Below are 27,153 nucleotides of genomic sequence, written 5' to 3'. Positions count from 1 at the left end.
TGAAGTGTTACCAATAGTATAAATACTATTCTGAAAAGGTTTTATCTCTGCAATAATTCAGATAGGGCAGTATTGCTAAAGGAGCAGATCATGTAATATTCGTGTGTCCTTTATCCACAAACATACCCTATATAAATATTACAACCAAAGCGCATGTCCCTATCTAGGTCAGCCTTGAATTGTTCTCTTTAAAATCAGAGACTTTTACATGGAGACATATGTTAATACATTAAACTAACCAAGATGATTTAGTTAGTCCTTAACTATGTTGCCCAAAGGAGACGCCGATACCTATAAAGGAGAAGGAAATTACTTATAGGCTTTACTTTTAAGGGATTTCATGCATTCTCAGATCTGTATGATCTGTAGAATCAGATCAGTATGAGATCAAATTACAAAATTAGCAACTACCACCCATGACCATTAGACTTCCTTTTACAACTTTTAATTCAATTTTGCATTATTGCGTTTTTGTAACTTTTCATCTTCTTGACAACTTTTATGACTTTTGACAAACATGACTCCATGGCTTTTGCATAAACCTTCAAGACATATCCAAATGACCATTTGACAACCTTTTACATGCTTATTACCCTTTCAAAGGCCATTTTACAACTTTTGACACATTGAACCAATTGGGACATTAACTATGACAATGTGGGCAACATTGCATTTTTTATGATACCTTCCTTTACAATTGAATTCTATTACATGGAATGACATTATCAAACATTTGAATGAACATACAAGCTAAAAATATCAATTAGGATCTCTTGTATACATATGATGCCTCGGTTCTTCCACATCAATCATAATCTGAAGGAGGCCCTAGATAAGAAGGTGACATTGAAATTTTAAAGTGAAGTCATAACTACACCTATTACTACGTAAGTGAAATTGTCCAAAGAAGCTTGCACTAACGAATGGTTAAGCTCAATGGATTTCCCATTGACACTCTAGAGTTCTATGAATGAAGCCTATGCACGAATTAAACATTGTACTTCTAAAGTCAAACATTACTTCTATACAACACTTTGAGCAAGAGGACAATATGGATATCTGCTATGCCAGTGGAGCCACATAGTCTTTTGCCTGGTAAAGCTGAGAAAAAAATGATTTGCCTTTCAAAGCCAGATCCTAAAAACGCAGTGTGCAGTATTTAACAATATATTCATGACTTGCATCCCATGACACACATAATGAGTGTAGTCATAAAAGATATTGCAAGGGAGTGTAGTCATAAAAGATATTGCAAGGGGATCAGATAATACTTGCTCTCTCTTAGTTCTACAAAAAGCTTTACATATTCAACCATTGGTCTAGGGAGATATCATTTTGAATTCCTTGAATATTTAGGTAGTTCAAAGAAAGGTGGAGAAGGCAAGTTTTTTCATAATTTTATAATTTGGAAAAGAATACAAGCTGAATCATAATCTGAAGGAGGCCCTAGAAAAGAAGGTGACATTGAAGGTTAAGTCACCTATTACCACATAAGTGGAATTGCCCAAAGAAGCTTGCCTTAATGAATGGTTAAGCTCAGTGAGATCTCCCATTGGCACTCTGAAGTTCCATCTAATGAAGCCCATGCATGAATTACACGCTGTACTTTTCAAGTCGAACATAACTTCTATACACCACTTTGAGTAGAGGACAATATGGATAGTGAAGCCACACAGCCTTCTGCCTAGTAAAGATAAGAAAAAATTGATTTAGCTCTCAAAGCTAGATCCTAAAAACACAGTGTGCTGTATTTAACAATATATTCAAGACTTGGATCCCATACACACATAATGAGTGTAGCCATAAAAGATATTGCAAGGAGATTAGATAATACTTGCTCTCTCCTAGTTTTACAAAAAGCTTTACATATTCAACCATTGGTCTAAGGAGATATTATTCTGAATTCATTCAAATTTTTATTTCTTATGGGTGGCATAATCCATAATTTGTTTGGATGAAATAGAAGTGGGTTCCAATAAGGGAATACCCCTCTTTTGGTCACTTTAATGGGGAAGCGCTTGATTCTTTATGCTCAATCAATTAGATGTTCTGTTATTTGTATGTGATGTAAACAGAATTGGCAGCTGGACAAATGGAGGTAAATTGATGAATAAATCAGTTATACTTAGAAACTAAGATAGCAAGTTGAAGATCAGAGGACAGATTTTATGCCTAGCTAGCCAAATAGGCTCATATTACAAAGATAGAAAAGAATAAGTTTGTCAACAAGGATGGGAGAAATTTCATAAAGCTAAGTTACCCATTCCTTGACTGGAACTTCTAGCAGCTTCTTACTGCTTGAAGGAATGGACAAGAGATATTTATAGATTATAAGTTGTATGTTATCATTCCACTCCATCTTTTTCCATTTCTAGTATTGCACCTCTAGAGATGTCTACGCAATGTCCCCAGTTTAGTAGGGCCCATAAGCCTGGGTATGTCAGTTCATCATTGCGACCCTCATGAGCTGACACTTAGATCTGAGGATCTCAGTTTGTGCGACTTTTCATTTATAGTAAGTCAAATGAGCAAGGTTTCCATTTTTGGCATTGCAGTTTTGACACCCTCAGTACAGACTTCGTCATTATTTTATTGGGCTTTAATAATGAGTTGCATATTGAAAATTATTTATTAAGTCTAACTTAATAAATGACTTTATAAGCTTCATGTTCTAATTTGATGGTGTGTTGAAGAAGCCTCTTTAGTGAAAAGTGTGCACAAGAAGACACTAGCCATTGTATTATAAATGAGTTATTATATTTAAAAGTTGAATATGCTACCAAATGCAAAAACATAATTTAAGTGAAAAGTGTGAGCATTAAGGCTTTTAAATGAAAAGTGTGATGATGAAGCCTTTTAAGTGAAAGGTGTGAAGGAGAAGCTTTTTAGATTGAAATGTTATAAAAGAAATGCTTTGTGAGAGAGCAATTCATTCCATGATTGTTTCTATTTTGTTTGAGTTTTCTGTCCAAGGGTTTGGACATGGATTTTGAGGAAATCTGAGCTCCTCCTTTACACTTTGAGCTGGTAAATGATCCAGTGAATTCTGTTTGCTGCTGAAAGGTGTATGAGATCAATTGGTGCTGAGGTATACCAATCTATTCATTCTGGTCTGCAATTTCCATTCTGATACCAAAGGTGTTTCTACTGTGCTTATGCGTTGAGACCGCTGCAATTAAGAGCTGAGCTCTTTTTATGGGAGTATTACTTGCAAATTTTGGCTGAAAACGTCACAGAGAGACATCTATGTATGCTGCAGTTTCCTGTGATGAAGCGACATTTGATTTGGTATAGCTGCATTTGAACATTCAAGGGCATTTATTAGTTATTTGCTAGCTGTGTCATACTACCAGCAGTGTTTGCTGAAAGGGAGAAGTACTTGCTATTTGGTTGCATAGATTCACATAAACTGCTGCAATAAATTCCAAGGCTAACTACATCTAGGTTCATTTAAATTCTAAATTGCTTATCTAAGGTGTTTGTAATAATTGCAAAACTTGCAAAACTTATAATTGCAAGTCGTCATTATTGTGCTGGCATTCATAGTGATTTGATTTTCATATCAACTGAATCAGCAATTCTTATATATTCGAAAAAATCACAAAAAAACATATATATTTCAAAAACAAAAATTGTTAAACTCCAAAATGGAGAAAACAAAACAATTTCTTCAACATAGTTCTTGAGGGAGCCAGGAGGGTTCATTACAGTGGTATTAGAGCTGTATGTTAAGTGTTTGACAAAATGCAAATCACCAGAATTGATGTTAGAACCAGTCGTGGCTTTTACATTGGTATCACAGCTTGCATGATATGTGTTTGACAAAATGTCAAACCACTAGAATTGAAGTTAGAACCGGTTGGGGTTCATCACAGTTTGTTTCCTTCTACCCTTTGAGGTGTTATGTATTTTTCATCTTCTTGTTAGAAGATGACTTTTTCTTTGGGAGGTTGATGCAGAGAGTATAATTTGTGTTAGTTATGTTTTGATCTTCACCTATGAGCATGCTAATACCTTCTTGGTTGGTGATAGTTACAAGATACAGTTTTAGCACTTGCTAATGGTTTTAGGTCCTTAACAATTGTCACGGGGTTGCATGGAAGCTTTGAATTCAAGAAATGGGAGTTCATGTTGGAATTGTTCCCTTATATCAGTTTTTGTTTAGGAGTGCCTATGAATAAATAAAGCAATTCATTTATCATATGAAGAGTCCGATGAATTACTTTACAACATTCATACAAATCTTTCACGTGTATGTAATCTGTTTACTGTGCAATAAATAATTGTTTATTCAAATAGCAGTAAAGTATTTCTTCAGGTTTCCACTGATTGCCCACAGGCAGTTGCACTCTTGTATATATGTTTAAACTTGCCTACTCTTAGTAGCAATCAGAACCATTTGCACTTCTAAAATTATCAATGAGTAGCTTATCATTGGTTTTACATGACAGGTAAAACCTGAAGACATGGATGCTTATGCACCACATGATCTTCTGATTGTGACAACAGGTTCACAGGTAGTGTTCTCACAGAGTTTGGAGTTTGTAATATCTTATCAGTTTCTAGATTCTAATTAGGTCCTTCTTATGAAACTTAGTTTGTGTTGGTGCAGGCAGAACCTCGTGCTGCTTTAAATCTTGCATCATTTGGGAGCAGTCACTCTCTGAAGCTCAACAAAGATGATTTGATATTGTATTCAGCTCGGGTAGATAACTGGATTTCTTTATTCATATTTTTTATGATGCAGTTTGAGTAAAACTTTAGCCTTTGTCAAAATAATAAATTGGAAGAACAGGACCATGGCATATTTCAGAAGAGAACAAATTGAATATGAGGATGTATATGGACTAGCTTTTTCGATTTTCACCTTCTCAGTTCAATCTCAGATGTTTTACAAATATCCTTTAGTCTTCTTACCAGGAAAAATTCCTTCAGCTTTATCAAAAAGCTTCTGCTTCAAGTACAACATGTTCTATGAATGATATAAAATCTTTGTCATTATTTAGAGCCAAACAGTTTTAGATTAGTTTTCTGATACACAAGAAGTGGATAGGTTAGTTCAAGTGTCAAACATACCTGGTCACATTTCTAACTGTCAAATACTTCTTTCAGGTGGCATATACTTTGTACTTATTATCTGATGTCAGAATGAAGGATGAAATGTCCTAGGTGATAAACATAATCTACACAGTCTCTATCCAGAATCAACAAGGCAAACAGATGAGATGAATATACAGCAGGAATTGAAATTCTTCAATATAGACCATACTCGTGCATGGTGGTGATCTGTGGAATGCCTAGCATGCAGACAGGAGATAAAATTGCCCGAATTAGTTTGTTTACCGTACGGGTAAATTAAAGCAATGCATACAGACAATGGAGCACGAACAACAGAACTCCTTGTATTATTCGCATATGCCAGAACATTACATTATGCTTTATAAGATAAGATGAATGATGATTTACAATGATCCCAGACAGGATATAAATACTATCCACCGAACCTTCCCGAAGGAGTCTGTCGGCCACAAACATTATGTCCGCTACAAACTATCTACCCGTTGGCTATAGAATACAAAAACACCGACGACAATCATCCCGTCCGCTATAGAAACACCGACGACAATCACTCCGTTGGCTACAGAAATACCGATGACAATCCAGTCAGCTGACACCATCCCCCTCAAAAAGAAAAAGTCGTCTCCGGACGACAATTACAAAATATCTGAGACAAAATACATTAACGGGCTAATACAACAAGACAAATCTGCTTCTATCATATCACTTTCACATTCATTCCACCTACACCAAACTAGTCTCTGACCCCATTGCATCTGTAACCTCTGCTAAGACAAGTTAACCTCGATAGCTACTTGTGCTGCATTCTCTGTTTCCAACTCCTCAATACCTTGAGCCAAGTGTTGTTGCACTGCCTCCAACTGGATGATCAGCTCCTCCCGAGTTGTCTATGCATCCACCATGACAGCCTCACGTCTAACACCTGCTCCAAGTGCCTCTGGTACATACACTCCATGTCTGCAACAGCTCCAAGTCTTCTCAACTGGTTAGACTCCCACGACTGATATTTGCAACGACTGGGGGTCCAGGGGGCAACACCCCCGGTGGGGTCGAGGGGTAGTGCCCCAGGTGCGCTCCCTGTCGCAATACAGGGCGGGGTCGAGGGGCAGCGCCCCTCGCCGCCAAGACCAAATTAGCACTCGGTAACCCACACAAAAATGCACAGAACACACCATTTCTATCATGTTGTGCCGATTCTACACTCTTTCTGGCAACCACTGGTGCTTCCCCTTCCTTTTGACATCATCCGTTACTCATTCTGAACTACTTCAATCTGTTGTTTTTTTTTTTTTTTAATTCTTCTAGAAAACTTCCTGTCACCTTCCTTCTGTCGAACTCATCACATCTCGAATCATAGAGTGTAACTCTGTGAGAGGTTAATGGAATAAGACACCCATGGAAAGACTCTTACGGGAATGATCTGCAGGGACAATTGATGCCCACGAAAAGGTGAAGAGAATTGTTGGAATGAAGAACTCCACAGAAAGATAAGGGAAAGAACGCCGCGAACAGCTCACAATCTCCACAAATCCGCTCACAAACATCTCATTCCTACTCAAACAACCTCCACAAACCTATTTTCTCCACAATCTGCCGCTTGGAACACAAAAACACTCATCAACATCATCTAGACTCAAACCCCCAGCCAAAGCCAAAGCCGCCGCCTGCTAGAGTCACTCCAACACACAACATGCAGACGTTCCCTTCTATCGTGCTTCCCAAAAGAAGAACGCGTGAACGATGCCAACGAAAACTCCACGAATGGAGTTTGTGGGCTACTGAATAAACTCCGCAGGAGGATGAAAGGTAAAACACAGTTCACGGCCATATACACCACGGAAATACTGTTCCACACTCGCGGGAGAGTCTTTTACATGCGGCAAAAAAAATCATTGTAAGAAAGCTCCGTGGACACAACACCGCGGGTCCGTGGACAGCCTGCTCGCGGACATGTGTCCACGGACAAGTTGTCCGCCGGCTTCTTCTTTCTTTCTCTCTTTTTTTTTCTTCTCTTCTTTTTCTTCTTTTTTTTTCTTTTTTTGTCAAAATTTTTTTTCGTTTTTTTTTCTTTTTCTTCTTTTTTTTTTTCTCTATTTTTTTTTTTTTTTTTCAAAAGGAAAATTGCACCTTAATTCTTCCTCCAGGCGTCGCCATTCTGCAACGACGAGGGAGTCAGCTGGCCATTCTGCGACAGTGACGGAGTCTTCCTGGCACCATATATTTGCAATTTAGATCCGTTGACTACCGGAGGCACCTCTTGCTCGTCCAATGTCTCCAATTTTATCGATCCATTCTCATTGACCTTTCGATTCTGATATGGTCCAACCCATCTAGCCTTAAACTTTTTCGGTTTGATTTCATTCCGACCGTCGTACTTGAGTACCAATTGCCCTGGCTGAAACCTGTTGAGTTTGTCATGCCATGCCTTATGTCTATTCTGTGTCACCTCCGTCACCCACTGTGCCTGCAATCGTTGCGCATCTAGCTTATTTCTTTGCTGTCGGCACCCTTCAAGTAATTTTATGGTGCGATGCATTCTTTTCTTCTTGTGCGGTCCATTCACCGTGTACCAGACGGTGGAATTTTTCTTTTTTCTGGGTTTGTATTGTATGTCCTTCCCTTCTTCAGCCATAACCTCCTTTGCGTCATTTGCTTCTCTGTATTCCGGCGGACACTCATTTTCCTCTTTTTTCTCACTTTCGTCAACCCTTAGCATATTACAACTCGAAAAGAGTTCGTAGTCTTCTATTTGCCAGTGGTAAAGGCCATTCACCGAGTCTAGGTTGTCGTCATTCGATCCTCCTTCTAGTGTCAATACTCCTTCATCCGGTTTTGTTCTCCTCTTTCCTTCGTCGTCACTTTCGCCTTCACCTTTTGAATCTGATGATGCTACCTCCTCACCTACCATTTGTGTGTGCAGGTCAATTATGAATCTTTTGCCTTCGCGCTCCATTGATAGGGTATTACGTTTCCAATCATGTTTTACTTTTGCTTGCACCAATCAATTACATCCTAGAATAGCATCATATCCTTTTCTTTTCAATGGAATGACCACGAAATCCAATAAAAATGGTTGTGTTCCAATAGTTACTGGGTGCGCCCTCAAGGTTCCCAACGGTTTGATCCTATGTTGGTCTGCCGTGAGCAACTGGAATGTAGGTGGCCACAATGTCGGCTTTCCCAACTTCTTCCAAGTATCCTCCGGCAACACATTCACACCGGACTCTTCGTCGACAATTGTGTCTGTCAGAACATTTCTCAAAATCCCCATCTTGATGATCGCCAGATGCCTTCGCGTTGTGAGTGCCAGAAGCATTGGGTTTGTTGTTGTTACTTCCCTACTGTCCCTTCCTGTGTCCTCTGTTGCCTTCGAAAACGGTGTACGATTCAGAATGGCCATCCGTAACTGGGGCATTGTGAGGTCACTTATCTTGACCGGTACCTCCGTTTAAAAGATCTTCCGTACAATGTTTTGTTTCGTGTAGTTCCTTGCCAAGGTGCCGGTGATGTCCTTCAACTGAGATGTCTCTGCCGGCGATGCCTTTCCAATTTTCGCTTGCGCTTTCTCCAATTTTCTCTTTTCCTCCACCGGCAGTTTTGCTTGCCTCCGTGTAATTGCCAGAACCTCCTCTTCATCCATGCTGATAGTGATCAAGTTTACTCCAAACTTTGGGCACTTGGCATCTTCATGGTCGCTAGGTCCGCATCGTCTGCATAATAATTTCGGTGTGTTTGCCGCTATACAATCCCGTGCAAAATGACTCCACAACTTATATGCTCGGCATTAAACAATCGGCCGTCCGTTTGCATCATACTGGGTTTGACTTCGACTCCCATTATTATTATTATTGTTCGCATTGTTATTGTTATTTTGCCCTTTGCTATTATTCTTGTACCCACCTGGAGTGGCACCATCAATGTTTGCATTTCCGTTGCCTCCTGACGTGGAAGCTGCCTGTGTAAGAAGCACTTGCGGAGATCCTTTAGTTTTCATGTTAAAGGGGCATTCCTTTATCGAATGGCCCATGATTTGACAAATGTCACAGAATTGGTTCTTTGGACACAATCCTTTAGTATGACCGTCGGTCTTACACTCCGTGCACCACAACTCACTGCCTTTTGGCTCCTTCTGCATGTTTTTAAACTCCATCATGCGGATCATGTCCTTCTGTAGGGCACAAACCTTCTTACTGTTGCCTTCATTGTTGCTGCTATCATCTTCGGCAGGCTCGTCGTCATCCGAATCAGATGAGCTAGTCTTCATCTTCTTCTTTTTCTTCAGCTCACTTTCGAGGTCCAATGCTTTGTTATAAGGTTCCGTATATGACGATGGTGGCACAATTTTCATTTTCCTCCGCAACTTTGAGCGTAGGCCTTCCACAAACCATCTTTTCTGAAGTTCGTCTGCCAACTTGCTTTCCATTTTGTTTATCAAGTCTTTTAATTTTCTGGCGTAGACACGAACAATTTCATTCTTCCCCTGCTTAGTATTGAAGATCTCTGCTACAATTTCATTATTGTCACGCAATAGTTGAAATTTGGCCAAAAACTCCTTTTTAATGTTATTCCAACTGTCCAGCTTCTGTGGATCTGTACTAGTAAACTAGTCAATTGCCACGCCTCGTAGGGTGGCCGGAAATTGTCTCATCTAGTCATCTTCATCAGTTATGCCATTTGCCCTCTAGATCGTTTCACATGTTTTGCAATGTCGAATGGGATCGGCCGTACCATCGCCATCAAACTTTGGCAGCTTTTCTTTGGGTCTCGCCATCACAATTGGATTTGGTAAACAGGCATTGTTGGGTCCTGTGACACTGGCATTGTTTACTTCGACAGCGTGGCTTTGCACTCCCACACTAGCGGTTTGCACTCCCACACCGGCAGTTTGCTCTCCCACACCGGTGGTCTGAACTCCCACACCGGAGGTCTACACTCCCACATTGGAGGTCTACACTCCCACATCAGCGGTTTTCTCTCCCACACCGACGGTCTGAACTCCCACACCAGAGGTCTCCAATCCCACACCAACGGTCTGCACTCCCACATCGGCGGTCTGCTCTTCAACACCGTCGATCTCGAAAGCTGCGAACCTTGGTGAAGAAGAAGGATCTTTTGAAGTTGTTTCCTGCGGAAGTGTACCCGAGATGAAGAGGTCACTTCATGCTCGTGCTCCTTCAGCACTCTGAGCCGTGTGAGTCGATGCTCTTCCGTCAGAATTGTCTTCCCTCGGCGAACACAAATTCAAGAACTCCTCCGGTGCTTCTTCCACGAACTCCACCCGCTGCCAAGTCTCCTCTAGCAATTCTTCTGCGCTTCTATGTGCGTCGGCAGTAATCTTCTGGAACCTCCTGTGGCGCTCGGCTTGCTGCGCTAAAATTAGATCTGCTTGTGCCATGCATATTTCGTCCTTGTCCTTCAGCTTGCCCTTATTCTTGTGCAGTTGATTCGGCATTACTGTTCATTTTCCTGCCTTTCCAGGTCCATTGGTCAATGACGCCAAATGTTTACTGTACGGGTAAATTAAAGCAATGCATACAGACAATGGAACATGAACAGCAGAACTCGTATTATTCGCATATGCCAGAACATTACATTATGCTTCATAAGATAAGATAAATGATGATTTACAATGATCCTAGACAGGATATAAATACTATCCGCCGAACCTTCCCGAAGGAGTCCGTTGGCCACAAATATTATGTCCACTACAAACTATCTACCCGTCGGCTACAGAATACAGAAACACCGACGACAATCATCCCATCGGCTACAGAAACACCTACGATAATCATCCCGTCGGCTACAGAAACACTAACAACAATCACTCCGTCGGTTACAGAAATACCGACGACAATCCAGTTGGTTGACATAGTTTTCCTTGGGTTATACAAGCATTGAAAAGAGTTTCTGTGATGGAACAAAGGTCATGGGAGATAATTATGAGCTACACAGTTCTAGTTAGTATCAACTGAGTGCAACGTAGACATATTCACACCAGAAGATGAAATCATGCAATGCAGACCATAGTCTGTAGCTGTGGGCGGTGAGGATTTCTGGTCATTGTCATGACAATAGAGGACATAAAGCCTAGGTTACAGTATGTACAATTTAAGTATAAGCTTACTTTTGAATTTTAGACTCAAAATGGAGGTTCACAATGCAAGTTGAGTTGTTGAATGGATAGAAGGAAGGTCAATGAAATGATCAATCCAATGGGTCAATTATTTCAGTTAAAAAATGTGACTCAACTAATGTAATTGTGATTAATGTTGTTTAAGCTAATTTACAAAATTGGAATAGGTCCCAAGGCATGGGAAGGTTAGATGAATATGACATATGGTTATATTTTTTGGTCAGGGGGTTGGGTACGTTCTAGATGTTACTGTACAAAAGACAAACATTTTTATCTACTTACATGCCCTAATAAAAAAACTAAATGAATACAAATCTAGTACCATATTTTTTTCGTTATATTCCAAAGGCTATTTCTTTTTTTTGCTCAATAGAAGGCCAAAGCTGGATTTATTTTATTATTATTTCAATAATTTTACAAACTTTGTTCTGTGCGGGCACCAGTAGGATAGAGCGGAGTAAAGAAAACCTTCGGCCTATTAGGGACTTATGCAGTCCTAATACTAGAATAGATAGTGTAAAATCCACTTTGGACTAGTGGTAAAAGATGAGAGACCACGGTCCTCACTACATATCCAGAATTTTGACATTCCAAATAAATATAGAAATATAAATTAAAATAAAAAGACAAAATGAAAGAATAAATATAGAAATATAAATTAAAATAAAAAGACAAAATGAAAGAAGTGCCTTGGATTAGCAAGATTTTTAGGCGAACCATTTTTTTTTCCCTTTTCATGTCCAGAATTTTGTTGCATAATTATATAGAGGTAGGCTGACATGAACTTAAACTGGTCCATCCACAATTAGTTCTCTAATAAGATTATGTTCGAAATAGGCTCAAAGGATGAAGCCCTCCTCCTATAATCTGCCATGTTGGTTAGGCTTCTAATGCCATAGGATAATATAAAGAGATTTCTGCATCATCAGAGGTTACTCCATCTCATTGAAACATATATATACATAACCCTTGGTTAGGATTCAGTAGAGATATTTGCATTGAGCATCTTAATCATATTCAAGACAGCAATATTTCCATATAAGTCAGAAATGACGGTTTTTCCTAACCATGAATGTGATAATGGACATAGCTAACTCTAACCTATCTACTGTACTTGCAAGCTATATTATCTACTCTAGTTGTTGCCACGCTAGTTTCTAATGTTCATAATAGGTGATGATAATGAGACCATAGTTGGAAAACTCGCCAAATGCAAAAACTCGCCAAGCCCCCCAAAAGTTTAATCAGGAAAAACTCGGCGATTTAAAAAAAAAACTCGAGGAAAACTTGGGAACCTAAAAAACCGCTGAAATTTAATTAAAAATACATTTATTTTGCAAAATTTAATGAGAAGATGCATCTAATAAGTTAATTAAAGACAATACAAAAGAAAGAAACAAAGTTTAGATATATATAAATGTATAATGCGTACAAAATTGCATTCTCATGCAGAATGCTCATGGTAGGAAGCAAAATAGTAAATTACTAAATAGTTTCAATCTGTCAAACTAGAAGTAAATACTAAAAGTCTAAATACATCAATACAATTTGACAATGTCAATCACATCTTCCTCTTTCCACTTGCACTAGCAGGAAAGCAAGGGGGTCTAGTCCTAGAAGAAGTGCCCCGCATTGGGATAGGGCGTGAGCTGCGTGACTGTGAACTCTGTGGTTGTGCCCCCTCGCTCGACGTCCCTACTGACTGGCTCGGCGTCCTAGAAGAGGATGCATCTCCTCCTAATGGTAATGCCTGATCCTCGCCTGAATCATCATCATCCTCGTCCTCATTCTCAATGTCATCCATAGTGAACTGAAAATCAGCGTTAGCCTCCCCCTCCATGGCCTGCCTCTCCAAATCAGCGATCTCATCTGGTGTAAACAATGGACTTGGCTCCTGTGCTATCCAATCAGAATAAGGATCTATCTCATCTAGATCAAGCGGACCAAGTAGTTCTAAGAGCTGTGCCTTTTTTATGCGCAACTAAAGATTATAGTGCACATAAACAAGGTCATTAAGCCGTTTTTGAGTCAATCTGTTTCTTTTCTTTGTATGGATGGACTCAAATAAGCTCCAATTGCGCTCACAATGGAATGAGCTACAAGGTTGGGATAGGACTCTGAGAGCAAATTTCCTTAAATTGGGGGTATTGCCACCCCAACTTGCCCACCAAGCATCTGCAAAACAAAATTAAAAAAGTTATAAAGCAATAAAAAAAAAATCAGAAGCACAACTTATCAATTAGCAAAATTTTTAAAGTTTGACGCTTTACCTGGTGCTTGAGTAGATCTTGCTCTCTTTGCTAGCATAGAAGAGAACAAAGGACCCCTTGATTCCACATAGATTTGTTGTTCGGTCACAATAAGGTCTCTCTCCTCTTCACTTGATATCATTCTCTCAATGCATTTAGAGAGACCTTCCATGACCTCTCCATTAGGATCTGAGTAGGAATCATCAGCCCTAAAACAAATAGAAAATGATATCAAATCTTACTACACAACCTTAAAAAGTAAAGTAAAATAAAGACTTATTAAAATCCCAACTTCAAGGACAATCAATTATCATAGTACCTGAATTTGGGATTGAGGAAGTAGCCTGCTGCATGAATAGGTTGGTGGAGCATATTGTTCCACCTCCTATCAATTATTTCCCAAATGGGGTCAAATTTGAGACTATCCCCATGATAGTAACTTCTAACAGCCTCTTTTGCGCTATCCATGGCCTCATAAAGACCTCCCATTGGGGATTGCTGCCCATCACATGTGCGCAAGACTAGAACCAGGGGCAGAGACATCTACATTTGAAATTTGAAAAATACAAATTAGTTAATAACATAGTAAGTTATGAATTGATAATGAAACTTGAATACACTAGAAATATAATGAAGTTACCTCCACAATCTCCTTAGCCTTTGCAAAAAAGCTATCATCAAACACTATTCGTGCCACAGCCTCTCCTTCGGGCTTCTTTGCGTAAGGTGAAGCAACCCAATCAGCACACACAAACATTTGCTTCAAAGCCAATATGTGGTCAAGAATACTTTGCAACGTCAAGAAGACCGTTGCAAACCTTGTTATAGCAGGTCTCATCAAATCTTTGCCTTTAGTGGCTTTTCTCATCAAACTGAAAACCCATGGGTGATTATAGATATATTTCGTGACTCGCCTAGCATCTTCCGCAATTGGACTCACCCAATCAAGTTTTCCTATGTCCTCCAAAAGAAGGTCAAGGACGTGTGCTGCACAAGGTGACCAAAAAAGTGTGGGATGCCTCTCTTAGAGGATTCTACCTAAAAGATTAGCAAAAAATCAATAATCAATAACAAACTTTCCATATTTAGTATTTACAAATTACATCAAATCTAAATTGAATAATACCATTATCCAGATTCCATAGCATTACATTCATAATTCATATTGATTCAAATATAAAAAATTAAATCTACCTGCTGCCACATATGCTACTGCATTATCTGTGATTATTTGCACCACATTCTCTATTCCCACCTCCATGACAACATTCGCCAACATTAAAGCCAATGTGGCTGCATTTTTCACTTTGTTGGAGGCATCGACAGATTTCCAAAACACCACATCATCTTTGCAAGCAATCAAGAAGTTAATAATGGTTCTACTTCTTCCATCTGTCCACCCATCAGATAAAATGGTGCAGCCATACTTCTTCCACTCTTTCTTTTGGTCTTCTATCAACAATGTTGCCCTACCAACCACTTTGTCAAGCAACCTACAAAATTTAGGTGTAATATTAAATAAAGTGTAAGTGTTAGTAAAAAATTAGGAAATAAGTTATAACAATTAAGATTTAAAATATAACAATGAACTAAAGTGAATCACAATTATTTACAATTACTAAATAGTAAAATACTAACCTTCCACTCATATCCTTGCGATTAGGCGGCTTGTACCCTTTGCCTGATATTGTCATTGCATTCACCATATTGACCCAATAGGGACTATCAGCGGCATTCATTGAGATATTGTTGAAAAACCAAAAATCAGCTGCTGCAATATCAGTTTGCTCATGCACCTCCTTAAACCATGCAGTGCCCTCTAATGATGGCTGTGCTCTAGGTGTGTTCCTGGGCACAAAATAACCACCTATCCCTGATGGGGATACGGATGGTGATGATGAAGAAGTAGGAGATGTAGAAGAAGTGGAACCAGTAAATGAGAAATTTTGTTTGCGGATCTGTGGGCCACGAAGAGATCCTGGTATGTTCTCAAGTGCTTCTTCTTCCTCTTGCATATCAAAAGGAGCTCCTTCTGATTCAGCTATGGCTGCCCTCATAGCTAATTTTGCCCTCTCCCTATTCAATTTTTTCTCTTCAGCAGCTGCAAGTAGGGCATGGATGAATCTTTTTTCTTCATCAGTTACCTTGAGACAAGGATTTGAGTCATGTTTCTTTATGCCTGCAAGGTGGTATTTGAGGCGGTTTATGCCTCCAAAAATAATTCTCTCACAGGGAATGCATATCACCTTCCCCATATCATTTGGATTTGGAGCTTCATAGGCATACCACCATGCCTTATCTCTTGCATTTTTAGGCCGAGTGCCTATATATGCAGATGGGCATGGTGTTTGTGGCCACTCTTCTTGCGGGTTTGTCATTTTTTTAATGCTTGATCGCTGCCCTACACATAAATTTATAGAAAAATGAATAAACAAAGTTAAAACTTAGAAGCTAGGGTTTCAAATGATTCAAAGTTCAAACATAGAGTTAAACTTAAAATGATTTGAAATGATTTGAAAACATTTACAAACAACAACAAAAACAAAAGAACATTTGTTATAAAACTATAAAAAAATTTCAAACTATGATAAAATGAACATACCTGGAAAGAAATTTGTCTTCGAAAACCGGTTAGAATCCTCTAAAATCCACTCAAATCCGTCTTGAATCACTTGCAATCAGCTAAGAATGCCTCCAAACCTTCTTCTCTCCATGCCTCAAGGCTCTAGACAATGCAAATACAACAAACAATGAGCAAAAAAATAACTTTGTGCCCTTTTTAGCTGTCATAGTCCGCGGGCTAGGAAATCGCGAGTTTTTAGTTAAAACTCGCTGAGTTTTAGCCGAGTAATCGGCGATTAATCTGCGAGTAAATACCTTCCAGCCGAGTTTTTGATTTGGCGAGTTAAGTGGCCAAAAACTCGCCGAGCTGAAAAACTCGGCGAGTGTTTGAAACTCGCCGAGTACTCGGCGAGTTTTCCATCTATGAATGAGACAACACATTGACCATCGAAAGGCTAAGGTTGCGTGGTACATGATAATCAACAAAGTCATTATAAAGTGACATGGTGAACACGGATGATTTCTTAAGAATGAAACTAATTAAGGTCCCTAAAACCAGGCTATTCCTTCCTATAAGGAGAACATCAAAGTAAGGACCTACTACTTAAGAGGTCTTATTAAAACTTGACCGAAGTAATTATATTCCTATCTCATCTGTAACATCCTGTTTTCTCGGGTCTAAATTAACATCCAACTTACTCAAAGAATACAATTACTACTTTGTTTCATAGGAAGACAGTTATATCATTTAGGTTCATGTGAATAAGATTTACCATTAAAATCAGTTAGACAAAATTTCTTAACAAAAAACTTGAAATACCATCAATTGAAATTACTACAGAAGTTGAAAACCACATACTTCAAAAAATTGAGACTGAAATCAAACTAGGGATGCTTCTGCAACCACTTGGGTTAGTCCACAAATACACTATAACAATTTCACATGATGACTAACATCTAAAAATTGCTATCTCAAAATCAAATGATAATTACAATTAAATACCACTATATTTTAGACTAGGGCATCACATACCATTGTATCAATTAGGGCATCATTTACCATTGGTTCATTTAGGGCTTCTGTTATTGCTATATCACTTAGGGCTTCCGATATCATGGATTCTATTAAGGCTTCCGATATGACTGATCCAATTAGGGCTTCCGAAACCACTGATTCAATTTAGGGCTTCTGTTACCACGGATTCTATTAGGGCTTCTGAGCCCATTGTATCACTCAGGATTCCAGTCATCACTCAATCAATTTAAGGCTTCAGGTTCCTTTCCTTCCGAATGCTTAATTGTGACAATAACTCAAGATTAGAAATATACTTATATTCAATATTCATATAAATGAAAAACAATCCACGTATCTATTTCTTGCATAACGGTAACAATGAAATAAATCAATTTAATATTACCTCATAAATAAAAGTGATAATACCTGTTTTTCGATAACAATTGTCTCCATTACTTATCTCTGTCTGACGCACAATTGACATCTTGGGGAGAGGTGAAACATTGCTAGGGGTTTAACCACCCAACCTCGGACCAAATCTTATCCCCACACGATCTCTAATGAGAAAGGCCCTCCCTACCCGGAACAGATAGGGGACATCTTCCCATCCACTGGGCTTCCTGATATTTATCCACACCACAAAACTTGATGACAGGATTTACAACAACATGATCAAGTATGAGCTATTAAATATTCATTATTCAAATCTGGTTTCTTGATTTTGTTTTCAGATTAAATATTCACCTCTTCACCATTCATTGGCCTCTCTGCCAGGTGAATCCCTCGGTGTTTAGATTACGAGTATTCATAATTACATGGTCATTGATGTGGGTTCATTCATTTATCATTGAATTTTCCGTAATTGATGTTAATCATAAGGATACTTGATGAAGATCTATAATGAACCCTATATTAAGCCAGAAAGCCAACAACAACATAATAAGACTAATCTCAACCTAGCAATGTAAAACTGACCATACTCTCCATTACACATCCGGCTCAATAACATAGACGGCTTTCAAGGTTTTGGAATATCATCCCAATCCACATCATACTCTCGTGGAGAAATCATCAAAACCAGGAGCTGAGAAACTGTACTTAATATCCAAAACAACTGACAACTCTGATGAAATCATCTGAAAACCAACTGTAGATGATGGTGGAAGAAACCATTCTGTAGAGCTCAAGCCAATTGAAACATCGACTCTATCAAGACTCAAGCCCCCGCCTAATTGACACCTACACCCAGCTGCACTGTGGATATGACAACAACAATAAGTACCTGAGTCACTACCATCAAAGCCAATCTCTGATAAACTACTCCGAGTGTGTCGATACTACAGGCTGTGCAACTTGCAACTACTAATTCTATTTTCAAAAGACGGTGCCAATCCATCCCAAAATGGATGGTAAGAAACTGGAGCTGATCTACACCTGCGTGAAATCAAACCTTCTATCTCTAGGTCAAAAGAAAAATGATGAGCGTACTCCACCATATAATGCCGGTAAGAACCCCCAAACTCTGCTGCTAGCTCATCATTACTGAACGGAAAATCAATAGATGGCTCCAATCTCAGACTCCAAGTAGCTGTAGGCTGATTAGGATCCTGTGCACTTTTCTCAACAAACCTCTCCTTGAGATCCCTATGAGGTAGCATAGTAGAAAGGACCCCTATAATCTTCTGAACCAATCTGCAAATAACACTAGTATCTTGGATGAGAACACCTTCTGTCACTTTATGCGAATCCAGATGAACACGTGCACTATCCAGCAAATATTCCATGAACGGTTCAGTGCAGTAAAAATTATACGAGGAAGCATCAACATAATCCCCTGCACACCACAACTGATCTTCCTGTAAGGGTGGCATACTCAACTGAACCACACTATCATTTATCTGAGAAGAATCAATTTGGGGACTTGACACTACTGGTATCCTGAACTCATTAGGACCAGCTACTACCAAATCCTGAATATGTATGTCAGCCTCAACAATATGCTCCTTAGTAGCAACCGCAGGAGTGTACTCACCACCATCCACCTCAATGGTCAGGTGAACTGGGTTTGGGGCTGGTTTCGACTGCAAATGCTCCAACTCCACAGTCACCTCTTTTAACTGAAACTGCGACTTCTGTAGATCTCGCTGTGTGTCCTCTAAAACCTCAGTAGTCGCTATGAGTTCCTGGGAAAGCTCACTCACCTCCTCCTCACGGTCCAAGAGTGCCTCATAAGCTATACTTCCCCACTCAACCAGGTGATCACGGTCGGCTACCAATCGTAAGTAATCCTGCTTCAAAATTCGTACAGCTTCACGCAAGGCATGAATATCTGCCAAAGAAAGGTAACCACCGCTGGACTCATCTGTCATAGAAGTACTCCAACCAGTAACAGCCAACAATTGACGAGCAGTATCAAAATGCTCACAAGCGATAGCAATGTCTTGCTTACTAACTTTCAACTGGCTAGTCACATGATGGCTCTGGCTGAACTGTCTCCTACAAGCCTCTTCTGGTGCTCTGTCTAAAAGAGTATCCATAACTGGCGAATCATCTCCAAGATTCATATCAACATCCAAAATGTCAAAAACTGTAGTACTGCTGTCAAACTTCTCTGTACCCAAAGAATTTGTCAAGGAAGCTGAATCTTCAAAATTATCCATTTCATCCTCCTGGATGTCATCAAGGCCAATATGATCCTGGGACTCCCCTGTACACACTGTCAAATATGAAAAATCTTCAACACCTTTCAGCAAAAATGGTCGTCTGAAAATATGAACTAAGCCCAACACCGGTGTATAAAAACCAATACCAACATCGGACAAGTTGCTGGCACAAGGAAAGACAACACCGTGTATTCTGCCGATCAAATCCATGATAGCACCCAAACAATCATTGCTACCATAAAGTGTTCTCCGGTCAACTGAATTCCAAACGCTGCTAAAACATTCTTGAGTCCGTATCCGTAAACAAGGAACAGCTGGTAACTCAAGAAAACTCCTTACTTGAGTAATGTGACGAACTAACTCCACAAACCTGTCTGTCATTGCCCTTATATCCTGGATGTGAATGCAAGATGAATGCGTAACATTATCAGCAACCTCATATGATTTGTCTTCTACCAAAAACTGAGTGCAAGATGAACTCAAGCTCAGCTCCATGTCGTGCTCATACCCACGTTTCTTCCCGTCCTGTAATGCCAAGGGAGTATTTACCTGAGAAACTTGAGTGACTTCAAGCTTGCAAGAAAACTTGCCAATTCCCTCCTTCCTTCTCAAGGCATCTGAGTAGTCTCTGACAAGTCTAAGAAGATGGTCACGATCTGATAGAAGATGTAAATAGCTCAACTTCATCATTCCCATTCCTTCTCTAATCGTTTGTAAGTCAACACAAGAGGACTTTGCCTGAACTTCCTTATGTCTTCTCTGTAACTGAATCATCTGGATGTGATCCTCTAACAAGTCCCGCATCTTGTCATGATGAGATAATGAAGTAACAATACTGTCTTCGCTCACCTTCAGCTGGCTGGATAAATCATGAGAAGTACAGCCATTCTCATCCTCATGTGACGAAGCATCTAACTGAGCCTCGTACTCTCTCTCAGCAAAATCATGAATACATAATGTCTGCTCAACTCTACCTGGTATCTCACCATCAACATCCTTATCATCATCTGAACTCACTTCATTGTAATCATTGCCTGTCGGAACCAAACCACCCTGAGTACCTGAGACACCACCCTTGGGAAACCTGTAGGAAACCTGTATACAACTGTCTCAACTTGAGTATCAAGTTGGGAGTTACTATCAATCTGCATAATATCCATTCCCACTACCTCCTGAAGTATTGTGCGCCCAACATCTTCCTTCAAACTAGTTTGATTTTTGTTCTCCCTAGATTCGGCTATATGCTGGTCATCAACTGCTGCAAACTCCTTGTAAAGGTTTCTTGATACCTCACTTGTAGAGACCCCTTGCCCCTTTTTTCCTTTGTTTTGGCGGCTGTTCCTCATATGTTCTCTCCTTCGGTTTAGATAGCTATCAAAGTTCAATAGTTTACGCACATGCGGGGGTAATGCCTGCCATTCTGCAGTAGCAGCTCTAAGATCATCCGTCAAATCATCATCTCCTATTTCCTGAACCTCTTCCCTTAGGGAAGTGGGATGAGTAGGCCTATTCGCTGTCCAAAATTTGCGCCTTGTAGCCCCCTGTGAGCCTGCCATACTTCTATTATTATGATCCGGTGTACCTCTACTTCGAACAACTCTCTCCATTAAGGTAGTCAAAGCTTGTAGTGACTGAGCTATTCCCTGTTGTCCGGTAGTCATGCTTCTATAAAATTCTCTGGTTGCATCAACTCTGGAGAATCTCGGAGAACTCTGTGACTGTCTTTCACCCATAGCTCTGACATTAGTGTTGTTCCCCTGCGAAATAATTTTTGAATATGGTTGCATATTTTCTACCCAACAGGATGGCAGGTCTACTGCTCTGATACCACTGAAATATCCCCGACGGGTTATTGCTACTTTTAACACCAAAAAAACTTAATACTTAAGGAGTTGTCATTTCGTCAAAACAATTAGCAATCAACTCTAATTCTGCTGGAATGTCCTTTTTTGTCATAACCAGTGCTGTCTTTAGCAATTCGTCAAACACTAATCATACAACCATATATACAAGCAAGTATAATGTTTGAACAATGCAAATGTTTCAGAATCATATCATCTAACACCTACGGACCTTTCAACTGCAAGTACTATATTTTATTGGCAATCCAGGAGAGTAATTGAATCTAAAAAATTTACAACTGAACAAGGCTAGTAAAAAGAACCTAATAAATCTTGGCAATAGGATCAGTCATAAGAACCTGCGATTACATTAGCTTCCAAAATGATGACATTTTGCTCTGGTGGTAATCACGTCAAACAGTCTCGATTTCGTCCCTCTTCTATTGTACTGGTCATAATTTTGATTCAGATGAAAATTGCGATGTTCCCTGAGTAACGCCCGATCTAAGTTCGCTGCTGGCCGGCGGTCAGGAAATGCAGGGGCAAATGTAGATGGAGTCGTCCGTCCTTAATGTTGTCTCTGCAACTAATCCGCATGCAACTTCTTATTAATCAACTCGCTGTGATTAATGGTCTTCAATCCGAGTTTGACGCTAATGGGTTTCCCCTGTGGTGTGTGCCGGAGGGAAGCGTATCAACTCCGCTATCTGCCCTTGAATGTTGCCAAATCTAAGCTGGCAAAGATTAAGAAAGGTGAAATAAAATGATGGTTGGGAAATACATGAGCTTAGATATTGCTTTATACTACTCACTTGAATTCTCATGGTTAATCAAATTTAAATCAAGAACAAGATATCAGATTGCTGATAAAAGTTATTGTGGTTGGAAGTCACGCATCTGACTATACTTTCTAAATTTATTTCTCTACTCAATAACATTCGACAACAGCAAGATATTTAAGGGTAAACAATTCTACACAAGTATAGATATTTTTAGAATAAAAGAATATAAAAGCTGACTGAAACAAGACTCACATGACCTGATCTATATTTAATTCTGTTTGAAACCTTACAATCAATTTGAAATCCGTTCTTCCTCAGATATTGCAGACGTATCGGATATCTCCTGGACTTATAGCAGGGTACCGACTATAAAGAAATTGCATTAACCAAGGATGAATGTGGAAATGGAAGTTCTTACGTCTCCCTCTCTCCCTTGACTCCAAATATTAAAAGGTCTTAAAAAGACTCTTTGGCTTCCGCCGATCACAAAAAAGATTACTTGCCCATTCCAATACCAAGATGATCATTCGAATACAAACATTAATTTGATTTGAAGGGAAGAGAAATAAAGAGGGAAAAGAATAAGAAGAAAAGATAAATAAAAAGTTGAAAAAAAATTATAGTTCGAATATTATAATTCAAACGATATTATATTTTGAACATTATTATAATCTTATAAGTATATTTAAACATTGCTTTAAAATATAATGATGCCAAATCATTTTTATATTTAAATGCATGTATATAAATAATTGTTAAAAATAATATGATGAAAGATAAATTAAAATCCTTTAAGATATGTTTTATATTTTAACTCAATTATTTTAATTAAATTATTTATTAAATAACTCATGCGGATCCTGCAGATGTATCCTGCTTCAAGTCGCTAGATCCTCTACCCTTTTGCCCAGTGATGGTGATGCTCCTGCCTAATTCTTTTCTGACAATGCTTCCACCCGTATTGACATTTTTCCTGCAAGAAAATTCCCCGCAGTTAAATTATATTATCATAATGAATTATTTAATCTTAATTAATCATAACAGTTAACCATCTTCTCAATTCCATGAGTTAGTGATTAACGATCAACTAACATGTCATCTTCACTTGAAATCATAACGACTAACTATCTTACCATTTCACCAGATTATAACAAATTAAATTGCCAACTAATTTCATGCGAACCTCAATGGCTATATTTCAAGTTAGGTCAAAAATTGGGATGTAACATCATCTATATCTAGAATGCAATCTAAAACAACCCATTACCCCTTGTATCCTCATCAAGTCCTAAATTAGCTAAATTATCCACCACTACTTGCCCTTTGCATACATGTGATTAATAGTAACATGTTTTAATTAACTAATTAATTTTGTACTCTGTGAAGGAAGACCATTAAGCTCCCAATTTGGAGTTTCTCCTTTCCTAATTGCATTGATAAGTAAAGTTGAATCTCCCTCAATTTCCAGCTTTTCTATGGCCAATTTCCTACACAGTCTTAAACCTTTTGATAAAGTCGTAAATTCCGCTATATTATTAGGAGTGATGCCGACAAGTTTAGTGAGTTCTGCAACTAATTCCCCTTTGTGATCATGAATACAACATCCTATACCAGCTATCCCTAGATTTCCACTTGAAGCATCGTCAAAATTCAATTAACTAAACCCTCCTTTGGTGGTTTCCATTTGCATTCCCTCCTCAATTCTCTTGAGAGCTCTTTGTCTCTACTGATGAAGGCAAGTAACTTAAAGCCTTGTCACTTATTCCTAATCTTATCAACCCATTGGGTGAATATTGTACTTGTCGTGATTACCTATTTTCTGGTATTTATTACTTACAGTATAGCTACTTCAACTTTATTACTCGACTTCCTTGGATTATACAATTATTGACAAGAGTTGTGACAGGCCAAAGGTCCTTGGTGATAATTATGAGCTACACAGTTCTAGTTAGTATCAATAGAGTGCAAAGTATATGTATTCACATCACAAGTTGAAATTATGCAATGTAGACCATAGTCTATAGCTGTGAGGATTTTGGGATAGAGTCATGACAATAGAGGATATAAAGCCTAGGTTATAGTATGTACAATTTAAGTATATTGTATAAGAGGTTTATTTGAGGTTTATAGGGTTTTACACTTTTGAAATTTAGACACAAAATGAAGGTGCACAATGAAGGTAGTGTAATAACCCTTCTTCCTGTGCTACGAATTTTTGATTCTTGATGAAATAAAGTTGCACCTATCTCAATCAAAGTATTGAAAATCGGAATCGGATTAGAATCGGTAAGCCCGAATCGAATCGTGAATTGGCCATGAATCGACAAATTTGAAAATCCCTTGACATTTAGAGATTTTAAGAATTTAAAACTTATTTCATGCACCCTTTATTGAATATAACTTAAACACACTATAACATCATCAAATAGAAGCTAACATACATAAACATTGAAGTTTGGAACATAAATGATAAATCCATCGCATACGTAACTAAGTTGCACGTAAAATGTAAATTGTAGCTGAAGCAAATAGAAATCATAGGATCATAATGAGTTAGATCATAGAATTATGTAAGATGAAGATTCATAAGACATCAAATCATGAGTGTATGTAAAATGAAGATCCATGAAACATATGTCTATCAGTATTTGTAAATGAAATGAAAAAAAAAAGGCTCTAGCTCAAGCCTCATCATCATCTTCAAGCTCAACAGTAGCCTTAGCCTCAGCCTCTTAGTATCCTGTCTACCTTCTACAAAGGTGTCTAAGGTAGGTCCTAGAGGACTGTTGAGCCATAGTCCCCACATTTAAGATGGGCTCACGGACAACATCACTAGGGCTTGTGTCTGTGCGTGCACGTGTGTATCTGTCAGTGCCTAAATGTTCTCTAGCTGCCTCCTCTGCCATGGCCATATCCTTAGCCTCTTTATCTACTTGGTCAACCCAATCATGGTCTACCCCAGTGAATATTGGATCCACAGCCTTAGTGAGCTACTCTAATTTTGGATCAATCTGCTCCAGAATGATTAGAGGAATGAATGCCAAAATTTGTCTAATTCTAAGACAAAAGTTGTAATGAAAAAATACAAGATCATTCAACCTCTACACGAACAACTTATTTCTCCTCTTCGAGTGGATATGCTCAAACATGGACCAAATACACTCACATCTAGAAGCATTGCTTGGCTGACTTAGAATACGAATGACAAATTTCTGTAAGTTTTTGGGTTTGTGGACCCAAACATTTGCCACCATCTATCTAAAACAAGGAAAAAAAAAATAATTAGTGTCATTTACAATTGTAAAATTACAAGATCAACAATTAAAGTGCACAACTTATAAGCCATAAACGTAAGGTTCAAGAATGTATTAAGTTTACTTGGCTGTATTGTTGTCCAAGCATCTATGGCTAACCTGCTAGAGAAAATTGACCCTTCTTTATTATTGAATTTGTCTAGCTCAACGGTTGTAGTTGCACTATCCTCATCACTACTCAACCTCTGGATCACTATAGATAGGTTGGTGAGAACCTCCTCATCCGCCTTGAAGTTAGGACGAAAACTTAATGCTGGACTTAGATAGTAAGTTGCTACATGGATGGGTTGGCGGAGCTGATTCTGCCATCTCCTAGGAATGACCTCCCAAATAGGATCATACTTCTCCCGTAGTCTTGCATACCAGGCTCTAATGGTCTCCTTGGCCCTATCCATGGCCTCATATATATAGCACATAGAGGGCTCCTCCTCATCAACAGTTCGTAGGAGAGATACAAGGGCCTCAGTTGTCAATTTTTCTGCAAATTTCTTATCTTTGATTCAAACTTTTGGTTCAGTCTTTAAATGTTGAGAATGGTCTTCAATGTTCTGAATATTTGTTGAAGTTAACACTTATCTTGATGCAGATCCAATAATGAATAATATACTGTTGATTTTAAGAGGATCTCTGCAAATGTAATAGCATTGCTGTCATTGGTATGTATTTTTGAAGTACATTAATCTCTTTGTATGAGGAATAAATCAAGAAGAGTCATGTCCCTTCACGGGACATGAATAGAGGGACATGTCTATTCATTAAGATAATTAATATAATAGAAAACTTAAGTGTGTGTGTGTGTGTCTATATATATATATATCATTTTAATTATATTAACTTGATCTCACATGTTTATCCTACTAAAGCTACCAAAACATCAACACCCCCTCTTAGCTAGGGAGGATAAACATATGATGATATATTAACTCAATGTAATAGATGAATAACTTTGATCAGAAGATATTCAACATTTTGATATCTCATTTGATATCCTGAGTCTTGGTCTCCCAGAATATCAATGATATTCACCAAATACTCTGAGTAATGGTCTTCAGAGTATCAACACTTGAAACTCAACATGTACTCAATAAGGTAATGGTCTACAAAATATCAACATATGATATTCACCATTTTGATATCATATTTGAATATTGATCTACAGAATATCAACATAAGATATTCACCAAATACTCTTTGAGTAGTGGTCTCTAGAATGAGATGCAAGATATTCACCAAGTACTGTGAGTAATGGCTTTAAGAATATCAAGTTGTATGATATTCACCACGTACTCTATGTAATGGCCTCTAGAACATCAAATTCACATACCATTCACCATATACTCAAAAAATTTATAAGGTATGTGCACACGCATTCTCATAATGCTTACCATATAAACATCCACAATGAAAAATCATAATCTATTATGATCTACATAGACATCATAAGATATCCATCATAATAGAAAAATTAAGTTATTAAGATCGTCACCTTTCAATAACTTTTACAAATACAAGTGA

The 27,153-nt window shown here is 38.5% G+C and overlaps 2 protein-coding genes across 5 annotated transcripts in view; one reads left to right on the top strand and one right to left on the bottom strand.

Moving 5' to 3' along the window:
* LOC149543802 (ribonuclease J-like) overlaps positions 1-27,153 on the top strand; it is a 306,576-nt gene that overhangs the window by 158,563 nt on the left and 120,860 nt on the right. For all 4 annotated transcript variants that reach the window (XR_016355684.1, XM_089798486.1, XM_089798485.1 and 1 more), the window contains 2 exons: positions 4,452-4,517; positions 4,613-4,705. Coding sequence is in view for 3 of the 4 variants with exons in the window: in XM_089798486.1 (XP_089654612.1) it covers positions 4,452-4,517; positions 4,613-4,705 (159 nt within the window). In the remaining variant the exon portion in view is untranslated. The remainder of the gene's footprint in view (positions 1-4,451; positions 4,518-4,612; positions 4,706-27,153) is intronic.
* LOC149543803 (uncharacterized) lies at positions 13,194-15,716 on the bottom strand. The gene is made up of 6 exons (XM_089796544.1): positions 15,100-15,716; positions 14,656-14,954; positions 14,102-14,415; positions 13,781-14,004; positions 13,483-13,670; positions 13,194-13,387 (listed from the first exon to the last, which is right to left on the bottom strand). The coding sequence occupies exons 1-6, from the start codon at positions 15,714-15,716 to the stop codon at positions 13,194-13,196; spliced, it is 1,836 nt and encodes a 611-aa protein (XP_089652670.1).

Source organism: Cupressus sempervirens, chromosome 8 (genome assembly GCF_028749045.1).
Source record: "Cupressus sempervirens isolate cs-2001-9-10 chromosome 8, ASM2874904v1, whole genome shotgun sequence".
NCBI classification, from domain to species: domain Eukaryota; kingdom Viridiplantae; phylum Streptophyta; class Pinopsida; order Cupressales; family Cupressaceae; genus Cupressus; species Cupressus sempervirens.
The sequence above is the reverse complement of the archived record's forward strand: the minus strand, read 5'-3'. Positions and strand labels throughout refer to the sequence as shown.